Source organism: Nasonia vitripennis, chromosome 4 (assembly GCF_009193385.2).
Source record: "Nasonia vitripennis strain AsymCx chromosome 4, Nvit_psr_1.1, whole genome shotgun sequence".
Taxonomy (NCBI): Eukaryota; Metazoa; Arthropoda; class Insecta; order Hymenoptera; family Pteromalidae; genus Nasonia; species Nasonia vitripennis.
This window is the reverse complement of record NC_045760.1, coordinates 18068457-18085001: the sequence shown is the minus strand read 5'-3', so window position 1 is coordinate 18085001 and position 16545 is coordinate 18068457. Positions and strand designations below refer to the sequence as shown.

Below are 16545 nucleotides of genomic sequence, written 5' to 3'. Positions count from 1 at the left end.
AATCACAAGTTTTAAGTTCAGCTATAGAACAAAACGAAACAGTGCTATAATTTTGAAGGCCAATTCTTTAAAATCCAAAAAAGCTGAGATTGTCAACGCGTCAATTTCTTTTAATCGCTAGCATTAAAAAGTATCCTCGTACTCTTAACAGTAACAAAAAGCAACCTGTAATAAAATTTCGAATCCGCAAAGTATACGAAGAAAAGAAAAAAAGGAGCTCCAAGAATATCCCACCCTCTAGAAAAAAACTTTTCAAAGTCCATATCCCCTGTAGCAGGCGCGCAAACAACCCCAGTTCGTAAACACGACCCTCAGCGCCATCGCGCGACGGCTGGTAGAAATATCTCGGCACGTTCGCGCACGTTTTCCGCACGCGTATAATCCGACGATAAAGTCGAGGCGGTGCAAGCCGTCATCGATTTCAAGGTACACTGCGCGTGAATTGATCCACGGCATTATTACTGTCGCCATGACTGTCGCTATGACAGCTACATGAAAACTCCTCCTTTGTTGACTATGGCCATGTGGTTTTTTTGTGACGGTCAGATTTGGTAGCAATACCGTGGATCAATTCACGCGCAGTGTACACACACACAGATATAGATGGAATCCGAGCCGGCAACGACGGGAGGGACGGCTTCCACTTGTTAACGAGTCCTCCGACAATATTGTGCCTCGCTATCGCGCGTGGATAAGCTAGTTTGCGTTTTTGGCCTGATGCTGCAGGCGCAGCGGTACAGGTAGGCAGATAGTGAGAGCCCAAGAGCGAACAGTATGACGTTGATTGAATTGCCGGATTCGGTCGCCGGTGAGGAATTATGTCGTAGGAATTATTACGTCTGCTGCGCTTCTGTTTCGGGGATTGGTTGATGCTGTTTTTTTTATTGTTTTTCATATATTGACGTCTTGCGAATCGTCGGCGTATAATGTTATCTCGAGAAATTCGCTATTGAGATCTCGCGCAATAAGTCGTTATCTTGAATAATTTGGATGTAATCGTTCGTCAATATCGCCAAGATAAATTTTTATTTTTAAAACCGTAATCCATTTACTCTTTCTCTTTCTCCATCGATTTTTCATAAACTCTTTTATTCTTATCACGAGAGCACTCAGCGTGAACCCATCAGAATCTCTACCCTCCACTCCGCCTGCTTACCATAAACAAACGAAAGCCCGACGTCCAGTGGACGAAAAAATCGTTCCCTCAAAATCAGACGCACCTCTGTAACCTAGCGCCCCTTCTGTCGGATAGAGGTCGACAACCCCTGCAGGGGTATATCCCCTTAATTTCGACGTTCGACCGCGTATTTTCGCTGCGTCCCGTAGGAAGACTCGTATAATCATTGTCAGGGTTGCTGCAGAGAGGGGGGGGGGTGCCTCGAAATGCCGGCAAACACCCCCTCGCCTATTTCGCATGGGAGAGAAACGGATGCTGGCGCAGTGCATGAATCGCGAATCGATCGGCGTCCATTCTCCCCTCTCTCACACAGTATATATATATATATATATAGAGAGAGAGAGCTGCATCGCCGACGCTACTGATTATTCTTCGTCTTCTCTTTCCGCGGCGTTTTTCTCCGCCGGCAAGGGTTGATCGCATTAGCCCTCGGCGAGATAGCAAGACGCGAATAATCGACGGAGTGAAGTGTCGTACGGGGATTCGGGCCAATTTGCGCGCTCGAGCGAGTCCCGCCACCGCCGCTGCCGCCGGTTTTTTTAATGACGCCCTTTCTCTTTTTTATGCTTCTCTTTCGAGAGGCTAGTTGCGCTACTATGCTGCTGCTGCTTTGTTGGACGGCGCACTTTATTCGAGGGGCTTCGATTGCTAGACTGTGTATAACTCGGGCTGGAGCTGGGTTAATTAAGTGCGGGCTTGATGAGTGAGTGGGCGAACGAGTGGAGCGTTTAGGTTCGAGCGATGTGGAGGATGTTGATTTTTTACTTTTGAAGCCTGTATATTGTAGGGACTGAGATGCTAGGGAGAATTATGCGCACTTGATTTTTTACCCGACGGAGTTATTCGGGCTCATTTCACTGCTTTTCGAATAACTCGATGACTCGTGTAGTTTTAGAGTAAGAGGGAGCGATATATCGTGAGATGCAATGTGAATTTCCGTCATAATACATTTCTGGACTTTAATTATTAGCTCGAAGAATAATGCAAATTCGACTTTTGAATGAAGTGATGGTATAAATGTTTGATATGCAAATACGAAATACGGATTATCTTTTAAGTGTTTCATGCGTCATTTATTTTTGATAATAATATTTGTAAGGATGCAAGAAGACTATTTCGAAAGCTTCACTTATCACGTATTACTCTTTTAAGTCGAATGGAATCATTTTTTAGAGAGGACAAAAATACTTTGCATTTAATATCTGAAGGCGGAAGAAAAATTAGGAAATATGAAATAGAAACGATAGGTCGATCTCACAAAAAAATGCTATTATGTGTATAGGAGTATGTGTGTGCTGTTACCTTGTATCCGGAAATTTTATATATAAGAAAAATGCATCCTTAGAATAAAAAAATCGACCTGTGACACGACTTTTTTCATAAAAAAATTCAGCCTTGGTAAAGCGAAATACACACACATACACTCGTACGTGTATGTTTTGTTATATACTTTATAAAATAAAGAGAAATCAGTGTAAAAAGATAAATATGGCACTTGCAAAGCATATGTATGGCACTTCTCTAAGGTAAGTATATGGGGAATTCTACGGAAAAAATGCCATTTTCTGGTTGGAGAAACCGAAAAAGTGCCTTGTGACACGTATTAAGGCACAAACAGAAAATGTATTATGCTAGAAAGAGAGTGCGGGAAAAGAGCTTGAATTTAAACAAAAATGCGTTAAAAATGCTTGATTTGGTCAAAAGTTACGCACAGTTGAAAATGCGGAAAAATCATGAAAATTCAAGGATTTTTTAAAGTCAAGAAATTATTCCCTTTTTTCATGATTTTTCCGCATTTTCAATTGTGCGTTACTTTTGACCAAATCAAGCATTTTTAACGCATTTTTTTTTAATTGAAGCTCTTTTCCCGTTCTCTCACTCTACCGTAATACATTTTCTGTTTGTGCCCTTATGCATTAGCTGCATGCCCTTGAACAATGGCTATTTTTCGACGAATTTGAGGGTCCTATAAAACAGTGTCACAAGGTACTTTTTCGATGTTGGAACGTGGTTTTGCATGGTTCTAAACATGTACAATAAGAACAAAAAAGTTGCGGGAGTGTACCCCAACATTTGTTTTTTTCGGTTTCTCCAACCAGAAAATAGCATTTTCCCCATATATGGCTACGGCCACTATCTCATAATTACTTTCATATTTTAATCAAATATTGTCTGGCATAAAATGCCGTACAAACAAGCCCACACTTACAGCTAGATTAATTTTGCTGTTATGATAGTATGGCAAAGAAAGCCATATTAAATGCTGAATTGCCATAAAATTCCAGCTATAGAGCATAGCATCGCATGTCTCTGTTAGAGTAGCATCATTTCCCTTCTTCTCTCTTTTGTTTCACTAAAGTTGCAATAGCGTCTTCTATCACTTGCATGAACCGACACAACATTTATTGTGGCGATGGTGTGCAACTTGGGTGTGATTCGGACATTAAAAATTTTTGCGTGCTGTCTCTTCGGAAGCTTTTACAAATCGTCGTCGGGTTTGGTGTACCGTTTGGATAGGACTTTGGAGGGCTTGGCCATTATAACATATAAGTTTTTTAAGAAATTTAAAAGTATATTCAAATCTTTTCCTGATGTTAATTGAAACGTAACGATTATGTTATATCGTGTAACCTATTAACCTCACTATTTCCTTATTTCTACTTTGATTTTCGGCATTTCTGTTTGCATATTGAATATAAAACTCTCTCAACTCTTTTATGTCAGACAATATTTGATTAAAATATGAAGTATCGGATAGTGGCCGTAGTCATACTCACCCTAGAGATGTGCCACACTTACCGCACATAAATAATTGTGCCATACATATTCTTTACAAGTGCCATATTCATTTTTTTACACGGGATCATATAACCGTCGAATGTATACTTTACTCGCGCCCTACATTTATCCACAAAAAAGTGCCACAGCAAGGCCACGTACGTAGAAAGGTGACATAAGCAAACAAGCCAGAAAACCTAGACTCCTTGTTTCAACATCTCGCGGCTACTATACTCCTCTCTTGCGCTTTAACCCCTCGATACGGAGCTTCTATACATATGTACATACAGGGGAAGATATCACACGAGCTCGCCTTTATAAGTCCCGCGGCTAATTTTGCTTCACGGCGCGCTCGTGATAAAGGCTGTGGTATAAAAAGGCTCCTGTACATACGCATATAACGCCATGCCGTATAACGATATGTACGTTCGGGTGTAAAAGGAGAACGGCTTATGTATTCAAACGGCTAGTGCACAGTGCTCGTATGGGATAAAATATAAATTTTATCGGTAGCTTTATGTGCGACCATAGTTTCCTCTTTGCCTATTGGCTGTTTGATGCAGATCGTATTTTATAGCTTTGTTTTCGTGTTATCCGCGTTTAGTAGATGTAACAGTTTCGACGTTTGGTTATCACGAAAAGTGAACTAGACGAAATTGAATTTCGAATCCATCCAGCAAGTAGTATGAGCAAAGATACGGACCGACGTATAATCTACTTATGGATATCCTTTCTACTGGTGTCTCGAACAAACTTGTCCCGTTGTAACGAAATTTTGTTAATTAAATTAAGAGTTTGCTTACTTTGTTTCGCGACCAACTTTTCCCTCGGAATAAACTTCTGACGCGCTTCTCTCTCTCTCTCTCTCTCTCTCTCTCTCTCTCTCTCTCTCTCTCTCTCTCTCTCTCTCTTCAATGCAAGATTTAGATTATAACCACGCGATGAACTCGACACTTTGCCGACTTTAATTATCCAGATTTCAATCGCTGTGTCGACGTTTCGGACTTTATTGATATTTGAGGAATGATTCTCGCTCAAAGTTAAGTGATGGATTGGGTAAGTTGAATCGAGAGAAATGTACACGTGAACTTTTGAACTTGTGACCCTTGTCAGGGAATACAAATATTTCAGATGTACTATTGTTTATTCACACTGGCACCGACACTGCATCTTTCTCTGTTTCAAAAACGCAACGGATCACTTTTGATTTAGTCATGTATGCAAAAGCTATATGTACGGCGCAGACAGTTTTTAATTAACTTTTCATCGCTATCCATTTTATCGATTAAAAAGTAATCGGTCGGTAAACGTAATTATACTTCATTCAGAAAAGATACTCTCTAAGTTGCAGAGTTAACATTTAACTGTTCATAAATTTTGCTCTCCCTTTCGGTTTACTTATTCAAGAATATAACGAACGATAATAATTTCGTTCTATACGAAAGTATCAAAGCCTGCAAAAGCGCAAGAAGCAACAAGTGAATAAAATTGGCTAATAATCCTCTGACCTTGGAGTTCGAGAATTATCTTGAAAGATAGGTAGTAATTATGGTGATTCGCAGGGATCAAAGACAGCATCAAACGTATCATTTGCTCTTGCCCCGAACACGAAATTACTTACTGCGAACTAAAATAGATTTTCGTAAAATACCAGTTCCCTGAAAGCAATCTTGCCAATCGCAATTTACTCGGTAAGAGACCAGTCAATAACCCCAATTACCCGTACACTTGCATTGCAAGAGTACAGCAGAGCACCTGGGTCCAAGCAGAAATCGATAGGCCAAGCGCCTAAGGATTCGACTGACTAATATTATGCACAAAGCAACTGGACTCACCTGCGCCGCTTCTGGCAGCCTCGCTGTTGGCGTTGCCGTTCTGTCCAGGACTGCGCGAGCTGGAAGTCCTCCCCAAGGGCTCCATGCGGATGGCTTCGCTGCTCGTGCGTCCAGAGGACGCAGTCGTCGGTCCCGGCATTTCCACGGCACTGGCTGTCCTTTTTCCCTCTTTATCTCTCTCTCTCTCTCTCTCTCTCTCTCTCTCGTGTGGAATTTCTCGGAAGGTACGTTAGGGTGGGGAGGGAGCGTCACGTGGTCTTGGAGGTTAGGTCATCATCTCTGGACGATGACGACGAAAGCTGTCTGGAGGACGCCCACAATCAGGTCATCGTCGGAGCTGATGATGTATTCATAGAGATGCTGTACACTGCGTACTTTATTCTCGGCTGTGACCTCAATGCGTGGAAGTGAGATTCCGGAAGGGAAAGTGTGGAAGAAGATCGTGTTCGAGTCAGATGGCGATCAGGTGCGAGACGAGGTTATGTCCGTTATCTCGGCATCGATAATTCCCTCATGCGTCTCCAGAGCGCGCCAGAGGATTTCACGAATTCTTCGTACGTTCTACTTTTTGTTTTGCTTCGCCGTTTCTTCAACTTCTCAGAAAATTGGTCTCAGCGTAAGGCTCGTACTTTAGCCGCGCGGTAATTCTCGCGGCTCACGGAGAAAATATCAGTCAAGCAACCCTGCGGACGAATCTACTTTTAAAAAAGCGCGGCACGTATTACAACACGGAGGCGGTGAAAAATGCGAAAAGGTGAAAAAGTCGAGAGTACGCGCGTGCAGTTATGCTGTAGTACTTTGTTCCCAAGCGAAGATACATAGATATTTCTTATGATCAATATAATATATATAATAACATTTCAAAACTCTCTTGTGTGTATACATAGACTTCTGTTTTAAGCTAAGCGTGTGTAAATTTATATCTGTATATTTGGCACGTTGATATATACTTATACGATCGAAGACGTTATATTCTCGGCGCGATCGACGGATCACATTATCTAGGACGTTTATTTTTTCGCGGCGTGTCTCGGCTATCTGGAGAGCGATCGATCCTCCTCCGGTTCTGGCAAGCTCATACCAAGGAAGCTCGCTCGAAAGTGTCAAGTCCACATGCGTCTCGCTTTTCCCTCTGCGCCTGCTCCTCTGGAGAGAAAAAAGGAAAGGCGTATCGTGGTTTCCGTTAAGAAATCATCCCTGCTGCCGGTCAATTAACGCTCGACCCTCGGCTCTGATGGTTTCACCTTCGCTGGTGCGGATCATCGGACAGCGTCGAGATTGGACAGAGGGTGCGGCTCGGCTCTGATCTCCAGCGACTCGTCCTGCAAGAGATATGTGCGAGAGTTTAGCGACTCCGGCTTGGCCGTGTATACGTGTATATAGGTACGTATTATACGCGTATAGGGAGATAAAGAGATATGGGATGGATTTTGTCGTCGGGAGGTGGAGAAGCTGACGGCGGCACGGTCCTGCCTTTGAGACCTGTCGCTAACAGCTATTACGGGGGTGCAGGATTTTTTTTGTTCTGAGCACAGAGACTTTAGTTGAGCTTTCAATGATTTGCTAGCATCTGTTTGAAAAAAAAAATGTTAACACGCAGTTATTAAATTGACTTTCTTGAATCAGCGTAGTGAAATATTTACAAACTATTTATTCTTGAATTATTCGTATTATTAAAGTGTTACCATTACGACCATCATCGAAAATTTGGCGTGACAGCGTTCGCTTTTTGTGCATCCGAAAGAGCGCCAAAGCGAAATAACAAAATAAAGATCTCGATAAGCTCGAGCAATCCATAAAAAGCTCCGCCTGCGGCAATTTTTCCCGCTAATTAATCCGCAGACTAGTTGAGAAAAAAGAGAATAGGAGAGAGCACAAACAGAAAGCGTTTGCTCGAAAGTTTCGCATAAAAGTCTCTCCGCGAGGCGAAGTAATTTCATTCGGATCTCGTGTGTGTATATCTGTTAATTGATGCACGACTCGTGTGGAACTACCCCGCCCCACCTTCTCTCTCTCCCTCTTTCCCTTAATTAACCGTAGTGTAGGCCGTAGTAGCGGTGCTTTAACCATACCGGCGGCGTCAGCGGGCGACAAGTTAACCCAGTTTTTCCCGGCGTGTATATTGTGAGCACACGCGAGGATGAAGAGAACCGGCGTTTTCTGCAGCTCTTTGATTTTTTTGAGCCCCTTTCTGCAGCGCCACATGGCGCAGCCGGTGTTTACAATTCCGTCTGGACTGTAATTCGTAAATATTTGGCTTTACATGGCTGGAAATACGAGCGCGGGTTAAGAATTCCCTGGGAATTCAACCGTGAAACGCCACATGAAATATTTTTTCAGGCGCGTTGACTTTTTTTTAGAAAAAAAATTTGTTTTTAAATTATTTTTGTAAACTTATCTTTTTGAAATTAGAAAATAATTTCGTTATCAAATTCGGTTAATTGAACAATAAAAATTGAAAAATATATAACTGCAATAAAATTTGTTTTTAAATATATTAACGCATAGTTAATAGTTTGCGGTTCTTTCTTAAAGTTATTTGACCATTCGTGGTCGATCTAAAGATAAACGACTGATTTATTAAAATTCTTGGAGCGTGTTTTAAAGAAATATCTCTTTTCATCCTCCGCCCACTATAAATGTCGAACAATTAGTTAAAAATTTTCGCTGCGTGGAACTACCGTTTCTAATAATAATCTCTTCCATTCATCCACCCACCACGCCATGTTTATAGCCCACGACACCGGCCACGGCAAAAGTGCTCAAACGCGGCTGCTCGTTTGTGTCGAAACAAATAGCCAGATATTAAGTGCGCCACCTAATGAATGGAACCGGAGCCCGAATCAATCACGCGTGGGGAAGTAGCCGTTATATATATATATATACACACACACATGCATGTACGTAATAGTGTCGCAATGACGTTGTATCGAAAATAATGATTATAATTAGCCCAATGATCTGGCGCAAGAGCAGGCGGCCGATTTTCCTAGACGACCCAGTGTCTGGTGCTTCTATTTGCGTATTTGATTCGCGAGAAAAAATCGTGAGACGAGCCTGAGTCACATGTGCGTTCCATTCGTGCTGACGAACTCAAGCACTGCCTAATGCGACTGCTAAGCTAATCAGAGAAGAGTAAACAACAATCGATTGACTTTAGTCTGCATTTGAGCGCAGTTTTATTGTTCAAATAATTTCTATCAGGGAAAATACGCGAGATATGGTGGCGTGTCATAACTTTTGTTTTTAGAAATTTAAGTAATTATCCACGGTTTTCACAGTTTTGGGCGCACTATAAGTTTAGGTTGAATTGATATTGATCCGTTTAAAGTCCTGGGTCAATACTCGAAAGTATTATTAGCGCGCGTGATAGCGGTTTATTGCCACTGTTCGAACTCTATAGTACTGCCTTCATGATATTTCGTTGACCGAACGAATTGGTTTTCCTTTACTTTTTGTATTACATAGATAGAATTTTACATTTTTTGAATTAAAAATGGACTTGAGCATACGCACGAAGAAAGCTTATAGCGACTCTCCTCATTTATTTTTCAATTGCTTTCGAGATTTCGTTCAAGGCAACAGCCCGTTTTTCGCGTTTACAGGCGGCCTCATAGCACTGTAGTAGCGGATGCAGATGGAATTTTATTAGTCGGAAGAATCTTCTCTGGTATTAACGCGCCAGAAAACGCGTCGTCCTTTCAAGATTTCCAACGGCGTCGTAATGTCTTCTGTCATTACGAGACTCCCGACAGTGTCTGTATCTAGCCTTCGCTCCGCACTTCTATTAAATCTTCAAACACTCGCGACGCGATCGATTTCCGTTATATCTCACAGGGGTTTAAACTGGTAGTAAATACCATTTAACGGCGATTTCGTGGATAGCGACGATCTTCAAAGGTATTGTATAGTGTGTTGCAAAAGTATGAAAAAATTCTACTATCATGTACGGAATTAATGAAAAAACCGAGTAATCAAGCTTGGACGGTTAAGCGAGCGGTTGACACTGGTGCGTTACTTAATACGAGAAAATTAGCGCGAAAAACGAAGCGGAAGTGGCATAAAGCCGGATATTCCATTAACTCGCGGAATGTTTGCGCAGGCATTGTGGCACTTTCTGGTAGGTATAGACGCGAATGTGTGTATGTGCGTCTGCTCGTCTCGACAATAGGAGTAGTAGTACGAGACGATAAGTGTCAACAAAGATGTCGAAGTATTGTTTTAGATATTCAGTTTTTTCGAATATTGGTTAGGTAAATATTTATGTTGCTGAGTAAATATTTCACTCTTGAATATTATTTCTTTCGTCAAAATAATATGAACAGATGTGTTCTCGTTCAAGGTTTATTGATGTTGGGTTGACCATTTGTAGACTGTAAAGAATTGAAGGAATGTATAAAATATGCATGAGCAAAACAACATATGTAGGCGCACATACCTTTTTTATTTATAACATGATTGTTAAATTCACAATTGGAACTATTCATACGCGTACGTAAATAATTTTTTAAATAAATACTTTTACACGCTGTTCATAACTATGAAACTATGCATTTTTTGAACTATGCTTTGCGCATATGCACCTGTTGTTAATTTGCATGACTATATAATTGCAAGTAATCTATACAAGCGTCGATTTGCGCGTTTGAGAAATTGCGGATAAAATAAAACCGACGTTCAGTCGTGTGCATAACAACACAGGAACTTGCCGTTATGTCTGGCAAATCATTTTTTGAGCTATGCATGCGATATGTATGGTTACGTGACGAATATGAAGTGCGGCTTTGAGGCATAAATATTCTCAAGTACGCGGGAGGTTCCGTTGAATAAACGAAGACTGCTATTATTGTTATTGTGTGATGTATAAAGTTTAATTTGTATATTTATTAAATTTAACGAATATGTTTAGTCATGGAATAGTTGTAGCTAGTTTATTCATAAATAAGAAAAAAAGAGCTGTATACTGCAGCATTCAAATATTGCGTTTTCATTTGTGTAAATATTTTAACAATACTCTTCATCTAACGATGTTAAACAATTAAAAAAATTATTTCAACCGCTGTATATATTGTGCTCCCTGATGTTTACATTCGCATTGACACAGGAAGCGACGAAACTCGCTGATTTTATCCTATAATTTGAACAAACTTGCAACCAAAGATTATCTTATCAATCGCCATTATTAAGAAACAACCCTGGAAGAAATGAGTCTAGGAACAGGCTAGTAACTGGCCAGTTCTTAGAATTTAACCTAGTTACTACCTAATAAATGGCCAGTTCTTAGGGTCATTTCTACCAGGGAAATTCAGTGAAATCATTCTTACGAGAGGGAAACTTATTTCCCTCCAGGAACAACGTGCCTGTCTCACTAATAACCATCAAGCTCGCTAAACCCAGTAAATAAACTAAACAAAAATCCGAATCTCTGTCTCGTAGTCTCGTATACCATTCCGCTACAAAGCCTTTCCATTCATACCACTAAAATTGCATCCAGCTGCTCTCGCCGCAAGACGTTATTCCGCTCGGCTGAGCTTTCACCGTCGAGTGTAGCATCGCGATGGACTTTCATAACTCGCGCGTTCACTGCTAGGACAATAATTAACCTTCCGGGAGTTTTTCGGCTTCTTCCGGGTCATTGCGCACCGCACGCATTTCTGAACTGTTTTGATTCTGTCATTAATATAGGGTAACGAACTGTGGGGGCGCGTTTTTATTTACGGTCGACGCTTCATTTCGCGGACCTTTGTTTTGTAAAAGCGATTTTAATACGAGATATGCAAACGACGTTTGAGCCGTATTTCAAATTTCGCTCTTGAATGGAGCGAATGTAGCTGGAAATTATTGGACGCGTATTCCGTGGGGTAATGCTTTTATTCCATCAGGGAGAGAAAGCACGCATAAATCGCGGCTTTTTTTCCTTCTATTTCTTGGACTTCGTTTTTTTGTCGAGCTTTTGCTTAGCCTTAAGCTCGTGACAATTGCGAATACGTGACGCTAGTCGCCAGCACTAGGAACACACAAATACCTCGTAATTCGCATAGTAACACATTCTTCACATAGGAACATGCGTTTAACGGGATTTTAATTCTTGAAAAAAATGCCGAACGTGGCTGGCTCGCTAGTCAGCAAGATTTATTTATTTGTTTTGCTTCTGCTAGATATTTTTTAAACTTGTGATTTAATACTCAGTAATATTTACGCTATTAAAAGTCTTACAATTTTCTTTTAAGACACTTGTCAATTCAAGAGCGTTCAAAGTTTAAGCATATATAATGAAATTTTAAATATTATTTTGAAAAGTAATGGCTGCTCATTAATTCTAGTTGCCAATGCCGCTATACGATTCTGGTTTCTGGTAATATATTTATGAATCTATCTTGTTTCTAAGGCTATTATTTACAAAAACAGCTTTTATTAAAAAAAAAATGTTATTTTTAAGTATCAAATCCCTCTCTTAACTCGAAATTTAACTTCTCAAATAATACCAATTGCCTCACTCCCCCCTCTCCCAAAAAAGCTACTCTCAAGACTCACATTATCACACTCTACATGAGCGAAGCTCCAAAAAGAGTCGCTGGCTACCATAACTACTCATCTCTCTACTTCTCTCTCTCTCTCTCTCTCTCTCTCTCTCTCTCTCTTCCGAAAAAAGAAGCCGAGGCGATGACACTTTTGAATCGCGGTTTACGAGGTCTCGCATTAGCCGGAGTCTCCAGTTGACATCCTTGAAATTATGTCAGACGGACTTGGCAAGCCGCCTCTAAGGCCGAGAGGGAGAAAGGCAGTGGCGGGCTGTGGTCGAAACACGCGGGGACCGAAGATGTGAGCTTTATCGACAACGAACAAAGTAGTTCGAAGTTTGCGGCATCGGTACAAAACGAAGTTAGTTTACAATTAAAATTCTGCCTTTGGTACGTTTTTAAATCGTATTAAATATTAAACGCACTTTAAATGCTTTGGACGGATGATCCGAAACTTCACTATCGAAAATTTTTCCAAGCCTTCTATCCTTTTACTCGGCACTGGTGGAATGCCGGGATTGATGGCTATAATCCAATCTGCTTGTTACGAAGAGGACAGAATATGATTCGCTTATTTTCACTACGGTATATATGGATATGACGATTTAGTTATTTTGAAAACGTTGGCATTAAAATCTTCAAAGCCAACCACTGCTTTATTCCATCTCTATAAAAGTAGGAAAGGGTCCAAAAATTTTTTCACCACGACCCGTCGTGTTTTAATATTTATTTTCAAAGGTAAGCCATTTACGTGCGGGGGATTTAACAGTTCACGAACCTATACGAAGACAAAAAGAAGTTTGGCATTAAATTTCAGAGCCTTTTTATTTAAAAACGATAAAAATACTGTAATAATGCAGAGCACTTTTTTGTACCGCTATTCAGAAAGAAAATCCAATACGCGGTATTGTTCACTTCAGAAGCGATTTCTGCACGTAATAATCAATACTTTACATACTCTTACACGCGTCGTTTTTATTTTTATCGTTTTTTTTCAACTTCTGAATTCGTTTAAATTACATTCTGTTGTCAGGCGAATTTTCGTTGCGCTGAAATTGGAGTGCCACAGTGTCGTTGGCTTATCATGGACTCAGACAAATACTCGCGAACTTTCATATTTTTTGATGAAACTCCGTGTCTATTACCTCAACGATGCAGCCAAGAGACACTTCGCTGAAACTTTAAAGCAGCTTCCAGGAATAATAAGTTTGCAAAAAAGTTTCGCCTCTCTAATCATCAGCCGCATTAAGGGTATGAAAAGCTCCAGCCATCCGCAAGCACAACAATTAAACCGCAAAACGTCCCCTTGCCTCACAAGAGTCCTCAATTCCCCATAAGCAGTCGGTCGCGATCCTCTAAAAAATCTCTCACTCACGCGCTTAAACAATAGCAACTAACGTCCCGCTGCTCGGCGCCCCCCTCGAGACTTCAAAGAAAGCTCCCGCCCTCGAGGCTTCGGAAGAAAAAGCGCCTGCACTACACGAGTGTCGTAACCCCGTACGCGTACTCGCACACCCAGACACGCACACATATACATCCTCTTTATCATCGTCATCGTCATATCGAGTATAGCAGCAGGTACACGAAAGAAGTGTGTGACGCGACGATCATCGCACTCACCGCTCGAAAGCTCCGGCAACATCCACAGGACACTGAACGAAGCACACAAACAGACACACAAAAGGAGCGAAACAACACACAGTCTATATCTGTGTGTGTGTGTATGTATGTACTACGAGTGAGAAAGAGCGTCGTTCCGCGGACGGCTCCACACACTAGGACTACCACTAGGCTACTACTGACTGCTCGACTAGCTGCGTGTCTCTCTACAGGTCGGGCGGCGATGCTGAGCGCCGTGCGCCGACGACTGCTCCCACCGCCAAAGAGAGCGAGAGAGAGAGAGAGAGAGAGAGAGAGAGAGAGAGAGAGAGCGCGCGCACTGCTGCCTCCCGGCAGTTTCGTTTCGGAGAATCGAGCGTGCTCGAGCTTCCGGGGGACCAAGCGAGAGCGAGCGAGAGAGAGAGAGAGAGAGAGAGAGAGAGAGAGAGAGCTTGCGCTCGGAGAGAGGGGGTTATGGAGAAAGGGATGGTGCCGTGCGAGAGAGAGAGAGAGAGAGAGAGAGAGAGAGAGAGAGTCAAGTGCGGGAGAGACGTGTATACGCGAGGCGGAATGATGCTTTGGTTATTATGAAGAGAGCGCCGCGCGTAAAGAGAAAATTAGAAAGGGAGAGACGATCGGCAGCTGTGCAGCGAAAGAAAATCTATGGGGAATACATAATTCGAAGGGGATTGAGAGAGAGAGAGAGAGGGAGAGAGAGAGAGAGAGAGAGAGAGAGAGAGAGAGAGAGAGAGAGAGAGAGAGAGAGAGAGAGAGAGAGAGAGAGAGAGAGAGAGAGAGAGAGAGAGAGAGAGAGAGAGAGAGAGAGAGAGAGAGAGATGAAGGTGAGGGGGGATGATGACAAGGGGAGAGACGAGTAATAAGTGCAGTTCAGTGGCGATGGGAACGCCGCGATGCTGGCTAAGAAAAATTTATGGCTCGGATGCGGAGCTTGCATTATTGGGTTTAACCGAGTGCGAGCGCAAAACTCGTGCTGCTCGCCGAGTTTGCTTTGTAATAAACCTTCTAACAGGTGATGAATATGTAGGCTAGTTATTAGTTTCCGCTGATTCGAAACTTGCTCGTACTGCACTAAATTTTTATTAGATGCAAACTTGTGACGAAATTTACATTGAATTCGGTTGGTAATCTGCTTGGTACATACTAGTTTTGAGCAGTTTCGAACTAGTTTGTCGCATTAATAAGTCTCTATGAACCTGCTAGAGAATATAGTTTCTTGGATAAAATAGTTACATTCGTGCCTTAATTGCGGATAAATAATGGAAGTATGAAACCAATTCGAACCACTAATTGCTTTGACAAACCGTTTCGGAAAATGAGATGAGAAAGGTAAACGACCCCTTTGAATATTAATAATAGGTACAAATGGACGACTTTTCCTACAATTACAGAATTGCTTCCCATTCAAAACTCAAATAACCAATGCGTCAGTGATACTCGACGTCAACTAACTAAGTACCTATTGATCGAATTATGAGCGAGGTCCACTCTCGGAAACTTGCGATCTAATGAGTCTGCTTCCGGAAATAGGTAAAATCTTGCTCGGTTCGGAGTTTGCGCGGATCGTTTAGTTTGACCGACAAACTGTGAAGTGCTACTCTCTGGCAAGTGATGTATTGATCAGGCATATTTGGTGAGACGAGATACTGACCATTTTCGTGTGTGTTCCGGACGTAACCGAGGGCTACTAGGGCTGAGAGGAAGTGCGGCGTATTTATTCTTTATCAATAATATATTCTACCTATTAGTAGTTTTAGCGAACGTTTCTCCGTCATTTGGCTCTCACATGCGCGAATCGGCAAGGCGATTCGTGGCTTCAGGCCAATACAGTTAGGAGTGATTTTATAATCATTCCTAGACTGTCACGACCCCCTCTAGGAGTTTTACTCCGCGGATTTTGAGGGTCACTTTCAGTGCGGAGAGGCTAAAAGGGCCGATCTGTGACTGACAGGCCAGAGAGTCGAGTGGCGGGAGGCGTTCGCGTGGGCACATGACTGCGTGTGTATAGCTATAGATATAGAGGAGCGCGCGCATTGCTTCGAGTCCCTTCGGTAGTTCTCGGGAAAGTGTCTTTGTTTTAGCGGGACCGGGTTTTCGGCGGCGTTTAATGAGTAGAGCGTCAGTTCTCGGTGACAAGTTGTGAGAGAAGGTCACACAAGGACCTGATCGCTAGGAGATTTCAATAGTCATAATATCTGATCAACAATGATTTCACAGTTTATTTTTGAACCTTAATGTAGTCTTGTCCCATACAGTGTGCAAAGCAATTTTACGGATATAACACGCAACTGGTTGTTATTCGCGCCAATTCTATGAACCAACAATTTAATATCCAAAACAATGTCGAATACGGTCTCGGAGGAGAAAAAACAAATCCATGAATACGCTCAGCGTATAGTGGTCGGAGCAGACGAAAGCACTCGGTGTAGCGGTTGAAAAACTCCAATATAAGTAGTCCATCGGCACGCATGAGGCAGGTCAGTCGAACGGACGTAAATGAAATTTAGCGATGCTAATAATAGGCATGCAACGATCATATCGCTGCATGAACGCGTTGTTATATGTAAATGATCGATCCCGGGGTACTGGTTGTTGTTAACTAACACAATGGAAAATG

General features: G+C 41.9%; 2 protein-coding genes across 7 annotated transcripts in view; one reads left to right on the top strand and one right to left on the bottom strand.

Moving 5' to 3' along the window:
- LOC100120097 (endoplasmic reticulum aminopeptidase 2) overlaps positions 1 to 14178 on the bottom strand; it is a 32317-nt gene extending 18139 nt beyond the window's left edge. For 3 of the 4 annotated variants that reach the window (XM_016985175.3, XM_008213576.4, XM_008213575.4), the window contains exons 1-2: positions 13932 to 14178; positions 5791 to 7112 (exon numbers count right to left, since the gene is read on the bottom strand). In XM_016985175.3, coding sequence (XP_016840664.1) covers positions 5791 to 5929 — 139 coding nt within the window. In that variant the 5' untranslated portion in view covers positions 5930 to 7112; positions 13932 to 14178. Of the gene's footprint in view, positions 1 to 5790; positions 7113 to 13931 lie in introns of those variants that run through there. The other variant, XM_031928879.2, reaches the window with a different exon arrangement.
- The window catches only part of LOC100120065 (high affinity copper uptake protein 1-like), an 80452-nt gene that overhangs the window by 59313 nt on the left and 4594 nt on the right, over positions 1 to 16545 (top strand). The window lies entirely within an intron of this gene.